Source organism: Mustelus asterias, chromosome 9, assembly GCF_964213995.1.
Source record: "Mustelus asterias chromosome 9, sMusAst1.hap1.1, whole genome shotgun sequence".
NCBI lineage: Eukaryota > Metazoa > Chordata > Chondrichthyes > Carcharhiniformes > Triakidae > Mustelus > Mustelus asterias.
The window spans coordinates 17,431,133-17,453,282 of record NC_135809.1 but is presented as its reverse complement, the minus strand read 5'-3'; the positions used below and the strand labels follow the sequence as shown (position 1 = coordinate 17,453,282).

At 46.0% G+C, this 22,150-nt stretch overlaps 1 protein-coding gene across 1 annotated transcript in view; it reads left to right on the top strand.

Moving 5' to 3' along the window:
• LOC144499046 (tetraspanin-8-like) overlaps positions 1 to 22,150 on the top strand; it is a 32,834-nt gene that overhangs the window by 3,235 nt on the left and 7,449 nt on the right. The window contains exons 2-5 of the mRNA XM_078221100.1: positions 9,158 to 9,220; positions 10,352 to 10,483; positions 13,934 to 14,008; positions 14,117 to 14,212. Coding sequence (XP_078077226.1) covers positions 9,158 to 9,220; positions 10,352 to 10,483; positions 13,934 to 14,008; positions 14,117 to 14,212 — 366 coding nt within the window. The remainder of the gene's footprint in view (positions 1 to 9,157; positions 9,221 to 10,351; positions 10,484 to 13,933; positions 14,009 to 14,116; positions 14,213 to 22,150) is intronic.

Genomic DNA, 22,150 nt, shown 5'->3' with positions numbered 1-22,150 from the left:
AAGACTTTGGTTAGGCCGCATTTGGAATATTGTGTGCAATTCTGGTTGCCACACTACCAAAAGGATGTTGATGCGTTGGAAAGAGTACAGAAGAGATTTACCAGGATGTTGCCTGATTTGGAGGATATGGGATTACGAAGAAAGGTTGAACAAACTTGGACTGTTTTCACTGGAGCGTTGGAGGATGAAGAAGGACCTGTTAGAGGTTTACAAGATTATCACAGACTTGGATAGAGTGGATAGTCAGGGTCTTTTTCCCAGCATCGAAGGGTCAATTACTCAGGGGTATAGGTTGAAAGTGAGAGGGGGAAAGTTTAAAAGAGATGTCAGGGGCAAGTTTTTCACAGAGGATGGTGAATGCCTGGAATGTGCTGCCGGAGGAGGTAGTGGAAGCAGGTTCTATGCCAACGTTCAAGAGGCATCTGGATAGATACATGAATAGGCAGGGAGTAGAGGGATTAGGACCACGTAGAGGCAAGAAAATATTAGATTGGCACAGGTTTGGTGGGCCGAAGGGCCTGTTGCTGTGCTGTACTGTTCTTCGTTCATAAATATTCAGTTCTGGTTTAAAACCGTTTTCCTCGCCTTACGTGTTCACTTTTTCTCCCCTGATGTTTCTATTTTCTTATTTGTGGGGCATTTAATTTGTTTGACAAAATTTATTTTTTTCTTTTAAAAAAAATGGATCTGCTATGCCACTGAATTATATAGAATTCAGACTATAGTAGAAATATGTTTTTAAGTATATGATGTATTTGGAACAAGCAAATCATCACCCAGCATGTTATTATGATCTTCAGAGACCTAAACTTTTTTAAAAATGAGATTCAAACATCCAGCTAATAGCTGAAAGAAACAACATGACAAGATGTGTTTTAAAATTTTTACTGTAACAAATGACCAAAAACACTACTAGATAAACACTTTTTTGTAGGCTCCTTAAACTTTAATAAACATTTCCTCTTTTATACTTATCACTCAGCACACTCCCCATGGAATTACTGTTCTTTTAGCAAACAGTCCACAGTTGCTCCAAATGGGTTCCTATAATCCTGGTTTTGTCAAGTAGTAACCTCACGTTCTTCCCGTGTCTGTGTGGGTTTCCTCCGGATGCTCCGGTTTCCTCCCACAGTCCAAAAGACGTGCTGGTTAGGTGTACTGGCCATGCTAAGTTCTCCCTCAGTGTACCCGAATAGGCACAGAAATGTGGCAACTGAGGGGGGGGGGGGGGGTGGTTTCACAGTAACTTAATTGCAGTGTTAATGTGACCCTACTTGTGACACACTGATAAATAAACTTTAAACTGTGTTGTATCTTCACCAGGTTAACTCCTTATTTTTTGGTATGCCTGGTGCTGCTCCTGGCATGCCTCCTACACTCTTCATTCAACCAAGGTTGATTCCCTGGCTTGGTGGTAATGATAGTGAGGGGGATATGCTGGGCTATGAGGTTACAGATTCTTCGTTGAGTACAGTTTGCTGCTGCTGATGCCCATAGCACCTCATGGACACCCAGTCTTGAGTTGCTAGATCTGTTCGAAATCTACCCCATTTAGCATGGTGGCAGTACCATACAACGCAATGGAGGGTATCTACAATGTGAAGACCGGACTTCCTCCCACAGGGATTGTGTGGTGGTCACTCCTACTGATACTCTCATGGACAGATGCATCTGCGGCAGGCAGGCTGTTGAGGATGAGGTGAAGTATGCTTTCCCCTCTTTGTTGGCTCCCTCACCACCTGCCACAGACCCAGTCCTTTGGGTCTGTCCTTTAGGGCTCAGTATGTGGTGATGCTACCAAGCCACTCTTGATGATGGACGTTGCAGTCCTCCACCCAGAGAACATTCTGCACCCTTGCCACTCTCTGTGCTTCATCCAGGAAGCCATATGTTGCTCATGAAGGGTTCACGAGGACCTTTTATTCTCTATCAGTATTTGGAAAATAGTTGTCAAAATGGTTTCTAATTTTAAAAATATCAGATAGCAATTAATCTCTTTAGCCATAGATATTTTAACAGTTAGAACCTGTGAAATATTTAATCAGAAAAACTGGAATTTTATTAAGCATGGCATGGATCAAAAGTCGTAAGTTATAGTTGTACAGTTTTGCCAAGCAACACGAGGTCATGTGCCGTTGAGCTAGTGATTAGCCTATCACCCATTAGCCAATCACATGAATCTCTTTCAGATGCAGATGTTTACATCAATTAAGAAACTAACTGTGGCCCTTGTTTTGAGGCTGTTTTGCTACAAAAAATTAATTTATTTCAGAAAAGAAAGTTGAATCGGTGTAGAATGTTAAGGGAAACATATTAAATTTCTTATAGTTGGAATTCAATTTAATATTTCAAAGATATTAATGCATGTACATTTTTAAGCATCAGTCAAAAAGCATACAAATCCATAAATGTGTCTCTGTTTTGTAGTTCTTTTTTATTAGTATTGGAGCAACAACATTACGGCTTCTGTGAAAAAGCTATGTGCCTCACAAACTCACTTGGTTGATCTCAAACATGCATTCCAGCCATCTTTATACACTTCAATTGCTCCCTTCTTTTGAAACAAATCTTTAGTTCTCTTTGAAGCCATTTCCCTGCGGCTTGCCCAGGTACCCCATTAGGTAGGTTTATTACACTGCAAAATACCTCTGGCTGAATTCACTGGCTACGTCTAATCTCAACAACAGCAAGTTGCATTTATATTGTGCCTCTAAATGTACAAAAATGTCATAAAATACTCTGCAGCTGCATTGTCAAGCAAGATTTTTACGCTGAGCCACATACAGAAACGTTGTTTGAGGTGAGCGAAAGCTTGGTCAAAGCGGTCAGCTGTAAGGAGCATCTTTGAAGAGGAAAGAGAGGGTAGAAGTTGAGAGGTTCAGATGTTGAGATCTTCTTCAGCATACACAGAAGGGGGTGGTGAGCCTGCATTTTCTAACAGAGAGGTACAATGTTTAACAGGAATGGTCTGAACACTCAGAACATTGGGTAACTTCTTTTTCCTTCTTGGGGAGAGGAAGACTTGGGAGAAGTTGAACATTTTGACTCCTTTAATTCATCCATCAAAACATACCCACACTGCACTAATTGCTGCTCTGAGTTTCTTAAATTATGATGTGGAGAATTATAAGAAATAATTTCTTAAATTATACCAGGGGTTGTTTCTGTCCCATGGAAGTCCATTCTGAATACTCACCACCTGCCCCTCCTACTTTGAAATGTTATCTGCCAAAATTAATCAGTTTACATTGGGCTTTGGAATGCATGCCATTGCAGTAAATCAGAATCAGCAGTGTGTATTGTGTAAGTTAGCTGGGTCTGTTTCATCACTTAATATTAAAAAAATGGACATCACCTTAGCCTGTGTTCATTTTCTACTGCCCACACAGGAGTCACTGATTCTCTGATAGCCACGCTTAGTGTATTTGCTGAACTCTCCACACATTGCACAGTATCTAACGCTGAAGCGGACAGCTTTTCTTCGAAAGATTTCTTTACAGCCGCGGTGGGAGTGGCTCATTCATTATCCGGTCAGCGAGGAGCAGGAGAAGCAGCGTTAAAGCTTCACTCGTGTTCAAGAAGTAAGAAAAGGTGATGGCCTAGTGGTATTATTGCTAGACTATTGCTCCAGAAAGTCAGCGAATGTTCTGGGGACCAGGGTTCGAATCTCACCACAGCAGATGGTGGAATTTGAGTTCATTAAAAATAACCTGGAATTAAGAATATACTGATGACCATGAAACCATTGTCAATTGTCGGAAAAACCCATCTGGTTCACGGATGTCGTTTAGGGAAGGCAATCTGCCGTCCTTACCTGGTCTGGCCTACATGTGACCATGATGTGGAGATGCCGGTGTTGGACTGGGGTAAACACAGTAAGAAGTCTCACAACACCAGGTTAAAGTCCAACAGGTTTATTTGGGAGCAACAGCCACTAGCTTTCGAAGCACTGCTCCTTCATCAGGTGAGTGTTGTTCATCACCTGATGAAGGAGCAGTGCTTCGAAAACTAGTGGCTTTTGCGACCAAATAAACCTGTTGGACTTTAACCTGGTGTTGTGAGACTTCTTACTACATGGGACTCCAGAGCGACAGCAATGTAATGTCCATGTGGAACTGTAGTGTTTACATTTCCACGTCCAATTATGCATCTCCGTCCTATTGCTTGACTTGCTATAAGACTGCCACTGACTCCCTGATCAGCCCCTTACAGGAGTTGCGCTCCTTATCAATTGCAAGTTTGACCTAAGTGCATGGATCTCTTTATTAAGATTTAATTCATTGTTTCCCCTTCAATAATTTCCTACACAATGTAACTCATTTTGTAGAAATCTTCATGTCTTCTCAGCAGCAATTTTAATTATTTTCTCGAATAAAGATTGGGAGGGGACAACTTCCTGCCAGCACACACACGCATGTTTAATTGTTGGTAAGGCAGCCATGTTTCAGAACATAAGAACATAAGAAATAGGAGCAGGAGTAGGCCATCTAGCCCCTCAAGCCTGCCCCACCATTCAATAAGATCATGGCTGATCTGAAGTGGATCAGTTCCACTTACCCGCCTGATCGCCCATAACCCCTAATTCTCTTACCGATCAGGAATCCATCTATCCGTGATTTAAACATATTCAACGAGGTAGCCTCCAGAACTTCAATGGGCAAAGAATTCCAGAGATTCACCACCCTCTGAGAGAAGAAGTTCCTCCTCAACTCTGTCCTAAATGCGAAGTGATGCATTTTGGAAGAAATAATGTAGGGAGGAGTTATACAATAAATGGCAGAGTCATCAGGAGTATAGAAACACAGAGGGACCTAGGTGTGCAAGTCCACAAATCCTTGAAGGTGGCAACACAGGTGGAGAAGGTGGTGAAGAAGGCATATGGTATGCTTGCCTTTATAGGACGGGGTATAGAGTATAAAAGCTGGAGTCTGATGATGCAGCTGTATAGAACACTGGTTAGGCCGCATTTGGAGTACTGCGTCCAGTTCTGGTCGCCGCACTACCAGAAGGACGTGGAGGCATTGGAGAGAGTGCAGAGAAGGTTTACCAGGATGTTGCCTGGTATGGAGGGTCTTGGCTATGAGGAGAGATTGGGTAGACTGGGGTTGTTCTCCTTGGAAAGACGGAGAATGAGGGGAGATCTAATAGAGGTATACAAGATTATGAAGGGTATAGATAGGGTGAACAGTGGGAAGCTTTTTCCCAGGTCGGAGGTGACGATCACGAGGGGTCACGGGCTCAAGCTGAGAGGGGCGAAGTATAACTCAGACATCAGAGGGACACAGAGGGTGGTGGGGGCCTGGAATGCGCTGCCAAGTAGGGTGGTGGAGGCAGGCACGCTGACATCGTTTAAGACTTACCTGGATAGTCACATGAGCAGCCTGGGAATGGAGGGATACAAACGATTGGTCTAGTTGGACCAAGGAGCGGCACAGGCTTGGAGGGCCGAAGGGCCTGTTTCCTGTGCTGTACTGTTCTTTGTTCTTTGTTCTAAACTGACCCCCCTTTATTTGGAGGCTGTGCCCTCTAGTTCTAGCTTCCTTTCTAAGTGGAAAGAATCTCTCCACCTCTACCCTATCCAGCCCCTTCATTATCTTATAGATTTCTATAAGATCCCCCCTCAGCCTTCTAAATTCCAATGAGTACAAACCCAATCTGCTCAGTCTCTCCTCATAATCAACACCTCTCATCTCTGGTATCAACCTGGTGAACCTTCTCTGCACTCCCTCCAAGGCCAATATATCCTTCCGCAAATAAGGGGACCAATACTGCACACAGTATTCCAGCTGCAGCCTCACCAATGCCCTGTGCAGATGCAGCAAGACATCTCTGCTTTTATATTCTATCCCCCTTGCGATATAGGCCAACATCCCATTTGCCTTCTTGATCACCTGTTGCACCTGCAGACTGGGTTTTTGTGTCTCATGCACAAGGACCCCCAGGTCCCTTTGCACAGTAGCATGTTGTAATTTTTTTCCATTTAGATAATAATCCAATTTGCTATTATTTCCTCCAAAGTGAATAACCTCGCATTTGTCAACGTTATACTCCATCTGCCAGATCCTCGCCCACTCACTCAGCCTGTCCAAATCTCTCTGCAGACCTTCTACGCCCTCCACACGATTCACTTTTCCACTTATCTTTGTGTCGTCTGCAAACTTTGTTACCCTACACTCAGTCCCCTCCTCCAGATCGTCTATATAAATGGTAAATAGTTGAGGCCTCAGTACCGATCCCTGCGGCACGCCACTAGTTACCATCAGCCAACCAGAAAAGCATCCATTAATTCTGACTCTTTGCTTCCTGTCGGATAGCCAATCCCCAATCCACGCTAACACCCTACCCCCAACTCCGTGTGACCCAATCTTCTTCAGCAACCTATTGTGAGGCACCTTATCAAACGCCTTTTCGAAATCCAAAAACACCGCATCCACCGGTTCCCCTCCGTCAACCGCACGAGTCACATCTTCATAAAAATCCAACAAGTTCGTCAAGCACGACTTTCCCCTCATGAATCCATGCTGCATCTGCTTAATCGAACCATTCTTATCCAGATGGCCTGCTATTTCTTCTTTAATGATGATTCTATGATTCTTCTATGATTCTATGATGGATTCCAGCATTTTCCCAACTGCAGACATTAAGCTAGCCGGCCTGTAGTTACCCGCCTTTTGTCTATTTCCTTTTTTAAACAGCAGCGTAACATTAGCCGTTTAGGGGAATTGATGTGTGGGACGTGAATTTTCCTTTATTACTTCCCTGAGGTTCTTGTTCTCAAAAACCACATAGGTCTTGCTAATTGCCTGCAGTTAGTCAAGGTTAATATTTATGTTAAGTAAACAAGCACTCCCTCAACATTTCATTGATTCCTCTCCCTTCAGCTAATTGTGTGTCCTTCTAAGGGTGCAGGTTTTACACTATGTACCAGCTTGAAGCCATGTACTTACATTTTAATTGTGCAGAGTGCAATTACTAGTTTCCTGTCTGTGTGTCATTGAATCATAGAAGCCCGACAGTGCAGAAGGAAGCTATTTGGCCCATCGAGTCTGCAGTGACAAGATTCCCACCCAGGCCCTATCTCCGTAACTCGACATATTAACCCTGAAAATCCCTCTAACCTGTGCATCCCAGGACACTAAGGGACAATTTAGAATGGCCAATGCACCTAACCCGCACTTCTTGGACTGTGGGAGGAAACTGGAGCACCTGGAGGAAACCCACGCAGACACAGAGAGAATGTGCAAACTCCACACAGACAGTGACCCAAGACAGGAATCGAACCCGGGTGCCTGGAGCTGAGGCAGCAGTGCTAACCACTGTGCCATTGTGTCATGTACAAAGCAAACTTAGTACAGTCTGGTATGCAATGGAAAGAATATAATAGTAGTCTTAATTTTAGTAATCTTCTGCATCAAATCTATTGGACTCTGGAGAAGATACCAATCCCCATAGTGTTTCAACCTTTCCTGGTATCCATTTTGATGCAGCCCTTTGCACACTACTCATAGAATCATAGAGGTTTACAGCATGGAAACAGACCCTTCGACCCAACTTGTCCATGCTGCCCCCTTTTTTAACCCCTAAGCTAATCCCAATTGTCCGCGTTTGGCCCATATCCCTCTATACCCATCTAACCCATGTAACTGTCTAACAGTTTTTTAAAAGTCAAAATTGTACCCTCCTCTACTACTGCCTCTGGCAGCTTGTTTCAGACACTCGCCACTCTCTGTGTGAGAAAATTGCCCCTCTGGACACTTTCGTATCTCTCACCTTAAACCTTTGCCCTCTAGTTTTAGACTCCCCAACCTTTGGGAAAAGATATTGACTATCTAACTGATCTATGCCCCTCATTATTTTATAGACCTCTATAAGATCATCCCGAAACCTCCTACGCTCCAGAGGAAAAAATCACAGTCTATCCAGCCTCTCCTTACAACTCAAACCATCAAGTCCCGGTAGCACCCTAGTAAATCTTTTCTGCACTCTTTCTAGTTTAGTAATATCCTTTCTATAATAGGGTGACTAGAACTGTACACAGTATTCCAAGTGTGGCCTTACCAATGTCTTGTACTGATGCTGACACACCAGTCAATCTGTATTGTTTGTGTTTATTAGATTTCACCATTTGGGGCTTATTTGTACTACAACCAATTGGTCGAAAATGACAAAACTGGACAGGCTAAACAATAATGTTAAAAGCAAAACTAGAATGTAATCAACAAGACGTCCCAACTCCTGTATTCAATGTTCTGACCAATGATACTAAGCATGCCGAATGCCTTCTTCACCACTCTGTCCAACTGTGGCTCCATTTTCAAGGAGTTATGAACCCTGTGTCCCTAGATCTCTTTGTTCTATAACTCTCCCTAATGCCCTACCATTAACTGAGTAAGTCCTGCCCTGGTTCAATCTACCAAAATGCATCACCTCGCATTTATCTAAATTAAACTCCATCTGCCATTCGTCAGCCCACTGGCCCAATTGATCAAGCTTCCGTTGCAATCCTAGATAACCTTCTTCACTGTCCACTATGCCGTGGTGGGATTCGAACCCGGATCCCCAGAACATTAGCTGAGTTTCTGGATTGATAGTCCAGCGATAATACCACAAGACCACCGCATGGAGGAATGTACATCATGTCTTACAATAAAGACTAAGGCTGTAATTCTCCGGCTGTCCACGCTGGTGGGATTCCCAGATCCCGTCGGCGGTGCAACCCCTGCCTTGGGTTTCCCATGGGAATTCCCATTGACGGTGATGGGACCAGAGGATCCTTTCGCTAGCGAGTTGCCTGAAGGCATTCCTCAGTGCTATTAAACTCAATTTATTGTGACAATGATGGATTTATAATTGTATTACCTGTCGGTTATTTTGTATTGTTCATGGGATAATGTGGGCGGAATTTTACCGGCATGTCTGCCCGAGGTTTGTGCGATCCTGCCTTCGGCCAACGGAGAGTGTTGTTCTCCAAGCTTCGCCCGCTCCCGAAATCGGGGCAGGCGTGCCAGTAAAATTCTGGCCTATGAGTACATTTTTGAGTGCTATGGGATAACGAGATGTTGTTTGTATTATTTCTGTTTACAGTGATCATTCGAACTGAACGAATGTTTCCCGTTCAGGCACGTATTTTTAAACTGTTCAATCTTTTGGTTTTCAGCTGTGTGGTTCGATTATACTTGGAATCTCAATTTGGCTACGCGTGAGCAAAAGTGCCGGGAAGGTAACGACGACTGATGTGTGATCCAAAGTGTTTACTACCAATAGCTGCAGTTTAGTTTTGAAAAGGAACTTGTGTTTTCAATGCATTTCCAAGCCGAAGCATAGTCACTGTGGCAATGTCAGAAATGCAGTAATCAATTGGTACGCCCCGCTGCCGGCGAATATGGAAAATCTGACACTCCGCCAACTCTCCATTCACAGCAGCGGGACTGGAGAATCCCAGCCGCGGACGATGTTGGAGAATTCCCGTCAATATTTCAATAATAGCAATCAGATCATCTGTTTGAATGTGGCCGATTTGAGGGATAAATATTGGGGTGGACACCCGTGCATCTTTTTAGAATAATGCTATATGATTCTTTTACATTTGAGTATCCAAAGATATGCGGGTTAGGTTGATTGGCCATGTCAAATTGCCCCTAGTGGCAGGGGGATTAGGAGGGTAAATATATGGGGTTATGGGGAAAGGACCTGGGTGGGATTGTTGTCAGTGCAGGCTCAATGGGCCAAACAGCCTCTTCTCCACTGTAGATTCTGTGTATGGGCGGCACAGTGGCATCGTGGTTAGCACTGCTGCTTCGCAGCGCCAGAGATCCAGGTTCAGCTCCGGCCTTGGGTGAACTGTCTGTGTGGAGTTTGCATGTTCTCGCCGTGCCTGCGTGAGTTTCCTCCGGGTGCTTCAGTTTCCTCCCACAGTCCAAAGATGTGTGGGTTAGGTGGATTGGCTAAATTGCTAAATTGCCCCTTAGTATCAGGGGGATTAGCAGGGTAAATTTGTGGGGTTATGGGGATAGAGTCTGGGTGGGATTGTTGTTGGTGCAACAATGGGCCGAATGGCCTCCTTCTGCACTGCAGGGATTCTATGATATATGAATGGGATGGAAAATGGGATCTCCAATTAACTTGTTCCCTCCCAATCTATCCAAGGATAGAATGGGACTGACTTTCTCCAGTGAGCCCAAGTAATTTTCGTGAATTCAGCTATTATCCTCTTCTGCAATATTGTAAAACATTCAAACAATTTTGGATTTATAAACTTACAAATGTTAACTTTATGGCAAAATGTACATTTTAGTAAAAAGTAACTTACTGTTATTTTCTTGTTCAATGTGTTATGTCTTTTCCACTGCAGATTGCTGGAGTAAATCTTGGGGAGTTTTACCCTGCTATAAATCTTCTGATCACTGTTGGGTCCATCATTATGGTGCTTGGATTTCTTGGTTGCTGTGGAGCTATTAAAGAGAGCAAGTGCATGTTAATCTTGGTATGTATTTGACTGTTAGGAGTATTCGGAAGATGTTGAAAGGTAACTTGACACTGGTGGTGGTGTAAAGTGGACAATATCTGATCATCTACAGAAATGAGAGAGATGTGTGATGGTTGGCTAATCAAATATGCTACCTTTAATATACCATTTTTATATTATCACCCAAAACGAAATCCACTCCATTATCTGTTCTCATTACTGATGGAAAATATGATTAGACCATAAGAACATAAGACATAGGAGCAGAATTAGGCCACTCGGCCATTCAATCATGGCTGATATTTTTCTCATCCCCATTCTCCTGCCTTTTCCCCATAACCACTGATCCCCTTATCAATCAAGAACCTATCTATCTCTGTCTTAAAGACACTCAATGAACTGGCCTCCACAGCCTTCTGCGGCAAAGAGTTCCACAGATTCGCCACTCTCTGTTTTAAAGGATTGTCCCTTTAGCCTGAGGTTATGCCCTCTGGTTCTAGTTTTTCCTACGAGTGGAAACATCTTCTCTGCGTCCACTCTATCCAGGCCTCGCAGTATCCTGTAAGTTTTAATAAGATCCCCCCTCATCCTTCTAAACTCCAACGAGTAAAGACCCAGAGTCCTCAACCGTCCTTCTTACGACAAGCTCTTCATTCCAGGGATCACTCTTGTGAACCTCCTCTGGTCCCTTTCCAAGGCCAGCACATCCTTCCTTAGATTGCTCCTGTTGTGAGGTTTGAACATGCGATCGAACCTTAGTTCTCCGTGCTTTGTGCCCACCATTTTCCACAGTGATTTCCTGAATCAGAAATGACATTGGCTGGAATTTTCCGGCTGTTCAAGCCGGTGGGGTCTTCTCGTCCTGCTGGCGGAGCACACCTGCTGTGGGTTTCCCAGCGGAGTGGGGTACAATCAATGGGAAATCCCATTGAGAGTGACGGGACCAGAAGATCTCGTCGCCGCCGAACGGCACACCTCCTCCCGTCATGGGAAAGACGCGACGGGAAGGCCAAACGATCGCCCCCCCCCCAACCCATTATTGGTTTGTGAAGAGCGATGTTCACGCTCTTCACTGAAGTGGAAGGAGAGCTCATCAGATGCATTAACCAAACCCATTGCAAAACCATCTTTTTAAACATAATGTAAATTCAGTGAATGGAATTTTAATTGTCGAAAAAGACTGTGGACATCCAGGTCTTTACCAGCACTGCGCCAGTGAGTAGAGCTATGTAGTATTTATGTACACACATGCAAGGCTGTTATCTATAGGAATGCAGAATAGTGTGGAGCAAGCTGTATACCTCCGTGCTGTCAGCTTATATTGTTCTAAGATGGATCAAGCACCAAGCACCGGCACGGTGGCACAGTGGGTTAGCACTGCTGCCTCTCCGGCTTGGGTCACTGTCTGTGTGGAGTTTGCACATTTCCCCCCGTGTCTGTGTGGATTTCCTCCGGGTGCTCCGGTTTCCTCCCACAGTCCAAAGATGTGTGAGTCAGGTTGATTGGCCATGCTCCCACAGTCAGAAAGACGTGCTGGTTAGGTGCATTGGCCATGCTAAATTCTCCCTCAGTGTACCTGAACAGGTGCCAGAGTGCGGTGACTAGGGGATTTTCACAGTAACTTCATTGCACTGTTCATCTAAGCCCGCTTGTGACAATAATAAATAAACTTTAAACTCATTTACTTGCACTATGTAGACCCATATAGCAAAGTCACATTAAGGGCCCGATTTAAATCGCGGTAAAGTTGGGCGTCGGGCCTAAAACGCGATCTGCACCCGACTCATGGCAGATCGCGTCTTTACCGAGCCCCGATCCGGGCGCGGGTCTGGCGCCCGCCCGAATCGGCCGGCGCGATGATTTAAATGCATTTGCGTGCATTTAAATCGACTTAATGAAGCTCGCGCCCAACTTTACCAACGAATCCGACTTTACCAGGTTGCGGCCCATTTCGCGTCCGCGCATTAAACGATCTGCTAAATAAAAGTTCGAATGGGACTCCAATTCAGCAGGGGAACCGCCGAAGCCAATCCCCCCCCCCGACCATCCTTCGCGGACCCCCCCCGCCCCCCGCGAACCACCCTGGGGGTGGGGGGGCGCTGCCAGTCTGCGGCCGATCCCTCCTCCTCACCGGAGGAGGGATTCCCCCCCCCCCCCCCCCCCGGCCAGGGGTAGACACATCCCTCCCCCCCCCCTCCCAGGGGAGACACGGCCCTCCCCTTCTCCATTCCCCCCCCCCCCCCAAAATCTGGGATAATATTTCAAAATGTTTATCCCCCCATCCCTGTCCTGTAATATTATCCCAGATTTTGGACTGTCAGGTTTTTAGTTCCTGTGATTATAACGTGGACATTATCCTCCAAAGGGAATTCCTTCCATCCTCCCTGCTGTCTGTGCTGCTTTGCCTTTCGCGCCCGGGCGCGCTGCCTGCGGTCTGTTCCGAACTCCGCATGCGCAGTTGGAGCTCCGGCCGCTCCAACAGCGCTCAGCCCTGCCCAATAGACCGGCGCTGAAAAAAGGCGTATGGGCGCGCTGGAGCGCGGCTGCCGGGCGCAGATCCGTTTGACGACCGGAACCGGCGCTTAGTCCCGATTTGGTAAAATCGGCCCCTGAGACTATTGTTTAATTTTGTCATAGATTTTGAGCTTGGCTTTCACTGAAAAATGTTGGGTGCAGTGAATGTCAGAACTGGAGCCATTTTGAAGTGAAATCTGACACAATTTTCATTTAATATTTTAAGCCTTTGTTTGCTGTTGTGTGACAATCTGGGTATTGTGGCTAAAATAATGTTTCTGAGACTGTGTTAGAAAAAAATTGTTTGAATGATGGACAAATGGAATAAAGTGAAGCAAATGTGGCGTAATGGCAGGAAGAGAAACCCTATTTTCACAAAATAAATGAATGAATAATTGTCTCCTTGGAGTTTTATCTGATGGGCAGCAAAGATGGACAGGAATTGGACAAAGATCAGAATAAAAACTAAAAGGATACATTGTGATTGGAGGAACAGCAGCAAAGATTTATGCAGTGGACAAATGAAGAGGCAACTGATGCCAGAATGTATCTAAATTTCGGGCAGCACGGTGGCACAGTGGTTAGCACTGCTGCCTCACAGTGCTAGGGACCTGGGTTCGATTCCTAGCTTGGGTCACTGTCTGTATGGAGTTTGCACATTCACCCCGTATTTGCGTGGGTTTCCTCCAGATGCTCTGGTTTCCTCTCACAGTCCAAAGATGTGCGGGTTAGGTTGATTGGCCATGCTAAATTGCCCCTTAATGTCAGGGGGTTAGTAGGCTAAATAAGCAGGATTATGGGGTTAGGGACTGGGATGGGATTGTGGTTGGCGCAGACTGGATGGGCCAAATGGCCTCCTTCTGCACTGTAGGGATTCTATGATCCTATGAAATCTTTGGTATGTGTTTGCCAAAAGCCTATTCTGCATTTTAGAATCTTTCTTTTGCTTCACAGTTCTTCATTGGACTGCTCCTAATTCTGGTCCTTCAAATAACTGCTGGCATTCTAGGTGCTCTTTATTCATCAGAGGTAATCTTTTACATTTCGATTACATTTTTTCCTGAAGTGATGTAATAATTTCCAGTTGGTTCTAGAGTATATTCAAGCTGAAACATGTCTTCTCTTTGTTTCTTCAAGGTGGAAACAGTGATAAATGATACATATAAGAGTTATGTTCCATTAAGTGGTCAACCGCCTGACATTATACAAGAGATAGAAGAATTGCAGCAGGAGGTGAGTCTGATATCAAATTAGGATCAACACTTAAACTGCATTTTCAATAAAGAAAATAACTCTTTGATCCTTGTATAAATTCTTCCCTTTTTTTTGTTTGTTCATGGGACATGGGCATCATTGGCTGGGTCAGTTTTGTTGCCCATTCCCTAATTGACCTTGAACAGTGTGGCTGGCTAGGCCATTTCAGAGGGCATTGTGAATCAACCACATTGCTGTGGTTCTGGAGTCACACATAGGCCTGACTGGGTGAGATGGCAGATTTCCTTCCCTAAAGGATATTAGTAGACCAGGTGGCTTTTTACGATAATCGATAATTCCAAAGTCCAAAGATGTGCGGGTTAGGTTGATTGGCCATGCTAAAAAAAATTGCCCTTAGTGTCCTGAAATGTGTAGGTTAGAGGGATTAGTGGGTAAATACATAGGGATATGGGGGTAGGGCCTGGGTGGGATTGTGGTCGGCACAGACTCGATGGGCCGAATGGCCTCTTTCTGTACTGTAGGGTTTCTATGATTTCTATGATAATTGTTTCACGGTCATCATTAGACTTTTAATTCCAGATTTTTGTTAAATTCATATATCATGATCTGCCATGGCAGGATTCAAACCTGGGTCCCCAGAGGATTATTCTGGGTTTCTGGATTACTAGTCCACTACGCCACTCCCTCCCCCTGTATCTGTCCTAGGTAAAGTTAGTTGTTGTGCTACTAATATACCAGAGATATTACAGTAATGCAGAATTGGCATATTCAGAGTTATACTGCTTGCTGTGCATTACTTTGCAAATTAGCTAAAGTGGAACTTTTCATGTGTTCTGGTTATGCTTTATTTCTGTACTGATTCATTTGAGGGATGTTGACAGTAGGGTTGGAGCAGAAGCCTTCCCATGTCAAGTGCACAGTCATCTGGGAGAGTGCGACCAACGTGGAGTAAAGTTTCTGTATTCTGACGCAAAAATAGATGTCTCACTTCGCAACCCAACCAAGCGCGCTCCTCCCACCACACTGCATTAATGTAACATCGCTTTTCTATTTTCCACCCTGTACCAGCCAACCTATAGTTAATTAAGTTGCTTATTCTGCTGTATTCCCATGCCCATTAGGAACTGGATTGAGACTATAGAAACTGATTTTACATCCGATCTCTATAGCTGGTAGACAAGCAAGACTTTCATCCCAACAGTTGGAGTTGAGCCCAGAATGTCTAATCTACTCGGTCATCAAGTTTCTCCTGGTTCGATTTTTTTGAGGGTAACAGGAGCCAAATGACATCTGTTCTTAACAAAGAAAAGCTTTTGATCTTAATTTTTAAGCTTTACCACCTGGAATTTTTTTGTTAAATCGTAAGGACAAATTGAGTTATAAACTGCAGTTTGGTGTTGAACTCAGTAACATAAAATCCCTACAGTGCAGAAGGAGGCCATTCGGCCCATCGAGTCTGCACCGACCACAATCCCACCCAGGCCCTATTCCCGTAACCCCACATATTTACCCTGCTAATACCCTTATCATGGCCAATCAACCTAACCCGCACATCTTTGGACTGTGGGAGGAAACTGGAGCACCCGGAGGAAACCCACACAGACACAGGGAGAACTTACAAACTCCACACAGTGACCCGAGGCCAGAATTGAACCTGGGTCCCTGGCGCTGTGAGGCAGCACTGTGCCACCATGCCACCCCTGTATGAGGGTACAACAAAAACTTGTGTTTATATAGCTCTTTAATATTGTAAGACATTTCTCCAGACTACCAGCACTAAACTCCTAAATTTCATTCAATTGACTTCGGTCTAATGAATTTGTTAATCTTTTTGCATAGGTGGGAATATAACTGGCCCACTAAATGCGATTCTATTAAAACCTATGTGCGTGTGAATGACTATCTTTGGCAGAATTGCACATTGCTTTGGAAAGGTATAATGATTTTTGCATGCACAGCATGAAACCTTTAAAGCTAACAAGATATTAATCTAGGGGGAATGGAGTGGTGTTGTGGCATTATCACTGGACTAGTAATCCAGAGACCCAAAATAATCCTCTGGGGACCCAACTTTGAATCCTGCCACAGCAGATCATGAAATATGAATTCATCAGAAATCTGAAATTAAAAGCCTAATGATCACCATGAAACAATTGTCGATTGTCAGAAAAGCCTATCTGGTCTACGAATGTCCTTTGGGGATGGAAATCTGCCATCTCAAAAGGGCAGCACGGTGGCACAGTGGTTAGCACTGCTGCCTTACAGTGCCAGGGACCCGAGTTCAATTCTCGGCTTGGGTCACTGTCTGTGTGGAGTTTGCACATTCTCCTCGTGTCTGCGTGGGTTTCCTCCGGGTGCTCCGGTTTCCTCCCACAGTCCAAAGGTGTGCGGGTTAGGTTGATTGGCCATGCTAAGTTGACACTAAGTGGGGGGAATTTTACCATTTTGAGTTTAAGTGCCGAATCCGGGCGTCAAATAGATCCGCGCCTGGAATCCTCTTTCCAGCGCGCCCATACACGTTTTGCCGGCTCCGGCCCGATCCGTGCTGTGGGCGGGGCTTAGCGCTGGCGGACCGATCGGAGCTCTGAACTGCGCATGTGCAGTTTGAAAAAAATCTGACAGAGCGCACCCGGGCGCGAAAAATAAAAGCAGAAAGCGGAGAGAACGGCTCTCTGACGGTCATCCTCTGGTCGGGGGTGGGGGGAGAGGGGTGGGAGGGGAGGGGGTGTGACTGCTCATCCCCTGGGGGGGTGGGGGGGAACGGGAGGGGTTGTGATGTCTCATCCCCTTGAGGGGTGGGAGGGGAGGGGGTGTGCCCGATCATCCCCTTGGGGGGGGCGGGTGTGTGACCGATCATCCCCTGGGGGGGGGGGGGGGGGGGGGGGGGAGGTGGGAGAGGAGAGGGGGTGTGACGTATCATCCTCTGGTCGGGGGGGGTTCCGCTGCCAGTCTGCGGCCGATGCCTCCTGCCGGAGTGGATGTGCGGCCATGCCATCCCACAAAACCTTCAGGATGAAGCGATTCCTCACTAAGAAAATGAAGCAGAACCGGCCGATTCCACAGTAGATCCGCATGAAAATCATCACTGGTGCACTACCAGCCACAGAGTACTCTTCCCTGTGGGGGCAAGAGAGCGGGAGAGATGGCTGTGGCTGGTAGTGTACCAGTGATGGTGTATCCCTTTACAGGCCCAGCTTGGTCCTTCTCCAGTATCTCCTCTTGGACTTGTACTGATCTTGTAGCCGGTTTTCATGCGCTGTGGAATCGGCCGGTTTTGCTTCATCTTCTTTGCGAGGAATCGCTTCATCCTGAAGGTTTTGTGGGATGGCATGGCCTCACGTCCACTCCGGCAGGAGGCATCGGCTGCTGACTGGCAGCGGAACACCCCCCCGACCAGAGGATGACCTGGGTCAGAGAGCCGTTGCAGTCTCTGACCCCGTTCTTCGGAGGCTGTAGCAGCGACTTCAGACTTTTATTTTGCAGGTCGGTAACAGCGCGGACGCGGATCGGGTCAGAAGACGGTAAAGTGGGATTTGGCGGTAGAGTTGGGCGCGTGGTTCATTAAGTCGATTAAATTGATTAAATCGTCGGGCCGCCCGATTCAGGCGCAGGCCGGACCCGCACCCGAATCGGGTGTTGGTAAAGCCGCGATCTGCTCGGAATCGGGTGCAGATCGCAGTATAGGCCCGACGCCCAACTTTACCGTGATTCCGCACCCGAAAACGGGCGCGAAGCTTTGGTAAAATCAGGCCCAGTGTCTGGGCGACTAGCAGGGTAAATAAGTGGAGATAAGGGGATAGGGCCTGGGTGGGATTGTGGTCGGGGCAGACTCGATCGGCCGAATGGCCTCCTTCTGCACTGTAGGATTTCTATGATTCTTGGCTGGATCCATAGCTACTCAAAAACAAAACAAGAGCGTGTGAAGCTATTCTGCCATTATATTGGATGCTGTTGGGGGGGTTGACTTAGCAGGGGTAAGCCATGGTGTACAGCTAACTGGCTCAGAGTCTGTCCTTGTTGCTCAGAAGGGAAGGGGGGAGCGGAGTAGAGGATTAGTCATTGGGGACTCCATAGTTAAAGGGACGGATAGGAGATTCTGCGGGAACGAGAGAGACTCGCGGTTGGTGTGTTGCCTCCCAGGAGCCAGAGTCCGCGATGTCTCGGATCGTGTTTTCGAAATCCTTAAGGGGGAGGGGGACCAGCCCCAAGTTGTGGTTCACATAGGCACTCAAGACATAGGGAGGAAAAGGGATGGGGATGTAAGGCAGAAATTCAGGGAGTTAGGGTGGAAGCTTAGGGCTAGAACAAACAAAGTTGTTACCTCTGGTTTGTTACCCGTGCCACGTGATAGTGAGGAGAGGAATAGGGAGAGAGAGCAGTTGAACACGTGGTTACAGGGATGGTGCAGGAGGGAGGGTTTCAGATACCTGGACAATTGGGGCTCTTTCTGGGGTAGGTGGGACCTCTACAAACAGGATGGTCTGCACCTGAACCAGAGGGGTACCAATATCTTGGGGGGAAAATTTGCTAATGCTCTTCGGGAGGGTTTAAACTAATTCAGCAGGGGGGTGGGTACCTGAATTGTAGCTCCAGTGTACAGGAGGTTGAAAGTAGTGAGGTCATGGATGAGGTTTCAGGGTCGCAGGAGTGTACTGGCAGGCAGGAAGGCGGGTTGAAGTGTGTATACTTCAACGCCAGGAGCATCCGGAATAAGGTGGGTGAGCTTGCAGCATGGGTTGGTACCTGGGATTTCAATGTTGTGGCCATCTCGGAGACATGGATAGAGCAGGGACAGGAATGGTTGTTGTAGGTTCCAGGGTTTAGATGCTTCAGTAAGTGCAGGGAAGATGGTAAAAGAGAGGGAGGTGTGGCATTGTTAGTCAAGATGTGGAGATGCCGGCGTTGGACTGGGGTGAACACGGTAAGAAGTCTCACAACACCAGGTTAAAGTCCAACAGGTTTATTTGGTAGCAAATACCATAAGCTTTTGGAGCACTGCTCCTTCGTCAGATGGGGTGGAAATGTGCTCTCAAACAGTGCAAACAGACAAAATCAAGTTACAGAATACTGATTAGAATGCGAATCCTACAGGACAGTGTTGTCAAGGGGAGTACTGAGATGCAGGCTGTTGGACTGGATGGGATTGAGGTTCATAAGGAGGAGGTGTTAGCAATTCTGGAAAGGGTAAAAATAGATAATCCCCCTGGGCCGGATGGGATTTATCCTAGGATTCTCTGGGATGCTAGAGAGGAGATTGCAGAGCCCTTGGCTTTGAACTTTGTGTCGTCATTGTCTACAGGAACAGTGCCAGAAGACTGGAGGATAGCAAATATTGTCCCCTTGTTCAAGAAGCGGAGTAGGGACAACCCTGGTAATTATAGACCGGTGAGCCTTACTTCTGTTGTGGGCAAATTTTTGGGAAGGATTATAAGAGATAGGATTTATAATCACCTAGAAAGGAATAATTTGATTAGGGATAGTCAGCACGGTTTTGTGAAGTGTAGGTCGTGTCTCACAAACCTTATTGAGTTCTTTGAGAAGGTGACCAAAGAGGTGGATGAGGGTAAAGCGGTTGATGTGGTGTATATGGATTTCAGTAAAGCATTTGATAAGGTTCCCCATGGTAAGCTATTGCAGAAAATACGGACACATGGGATTGAGGGTGATTTAGTGGTTTGGATCAGGAATTGGCTAGCTGTAAGAAAACAGAGGGTGGTGGTTGATGGGAAATATTCATCCTGGAGTTCAGTTACCAGTGGTGTACTGCAAGGATCTGTTTTGGGGCCACTGCTGTTTGTCATTTTTATAAATGACCTGGATGAGGGCGTAGAAGGATGGATTAGTAAATTTGCGGATGACACTAAAGTCGGTGGAGTTGTAGACAGTGCGAAGGGAAGTGGCAGGTTACAGAGGGACATAGATAAGCTGCAGAGCTGGGCTGAGAGGTGGCAAATGGAGTTTAATGCGGAAAAGTGTGAGGTGATTCACTTTGGAAGGAGTAACAGGAACACAGAGAACTGGGCTAATGGTAAGATACTTGGTAGTGTGGATGAACAGAGGGATCTCGGTGTCCATGTGCATAGATCCCTGAAAGTTGGCACCCAGGTTGATAGGGTTGTTAAGAAGGCGTACAGTGTGTTAGCTTTTATTGGTAGAGGGATTGAGTTTCAGAGCCATGGCAACTGTACAAAAATCTGGTGCGGCCGCACTTGGAGTATTGCGTACAGTTCTGGTCGCCGCATTATAGGAAAGATGTGGAAGTGTTGGAAAGGGTGCAGAGGAGATTTACCAGGATGTTGCCTGGTGTGGTGGGAAGATTGTATGAGGAAAGACTGAGGGACTTGAGGTTGTTTTCGTTGGAGAGAAGAAGGTTAAGAGGTGACTTAATAGAGGCATACAAGATGATCAGAGGATTAGATAGGGTGGATAGTGAGAGCCTTTTTCCTCAGATGGTGATAGAACATAGAACATAGAACATTACAGCACAGAACAGGCCCTTCGGCCCACGATGTTGTGCCGACCTTCATCTGAAACCAAGATCAAGCTATCCCACTCCCTACCATCCTGGTGTGCTCCATGTGCCTATCCAATAACCGCTTAAATGTTCCTAAAGTGTCTGACTCCACTATCACTGCAGGCAGTCCATTCCACACCCCAACCACTCTCTGCGTGAAGAACCTACCTCTGATATCCTTCCTATATCTCCCACCATGAACCCTATAGTTATGCCCCCTTGTAATAGCTCCATCCACCCGAGGAAATAGTCTTTGAACGTTCACTCGATCTATCCCCTTCATCATTTTATAAACCTCTATTAAGTCTCCCCTCAATCTCCTCCGCTCCAGAGAGAACAGCCCCAGCTCCCTCAACCTTTCCTCATAAGACCGACACTCCAAACCAGGCAGCATCCTGGTAAATCTCCTCTGCACTCTTTCCAGCGCTTCCACATCCTTCTTATAGTGAGGTGACCAGAACTGCACGCAATATTCCAAATGCGGTCTCACCAAGGTCCTGTACAGTTGCAGCATAACCCCACGGCTCTTAAACTCCAACCCCCTGTTAATAAAAGCTAACACACTATATGCCTTCTTCACAGCTCTATCCACTTGAGTGGCAACCTTTAGAGATCTGTGGATATGGACCCCAAGATCTCTCTGTTCCTCCACAGTCTTCAGAACCCTACCTTTGACCCTGTAATCCACATTTAAATTAGTCCTACCAAAATGAATCACCTCACATTTATCAGGGTTAAACTCCATTTGCCATTTTTCAGCCCAGCTTTGCATCCTATCTATGTCTCTTTGCAGCCTACAACAGCCCTCCACCTCATCCACTACTCCACCAATCTTGGTGTCATCAGCAAATTTACTGATCCACCCTTCAGCCCCCTCCTCTAAGTCATTAATAAAAATCACAAAGAGCAGAGGACCAAGCACCGATCCCTGCGGCACTCCGCTAGCAACCTGCCTCCAGTCCGAAAATTTTCCATCCACCACCACCCTCTGTCTTCGATCAGATAGCCAGTTACCTATCCAATCGGCCAACTTTCCCTCTATCCCACACCTCCTCACTTTCATCATAAGCCGACCATGGGGGACCTTATCAAACGCCTTACTAAAATCCATGTATATGACATCAACCGTGATGGCTAATGCGAGGGGACATAGCTTTACATTGAGGGGTGAGAGATATAGAACAGATGTTAGAGGTAGGTTCTTTACTCAGAGAGTAGTAAGGGCGTGGAATGCCCTGCCTGCAGCAGTAGTGGACTCGTCAACATTAAGAGCATTCAAATGGTTATTGGATAAACATATGGATGATATTGGAATAGTGTAGATTAGAGGGGCTTTAGATTGGTTTCACTGGTCGACGCAATATCGAGGGCCGAAGGGCCTGTACTGCGCTGTAATGTTCTATGTTCTATTATATTGTTTCGTATGAAGCATTAGGTCTGAG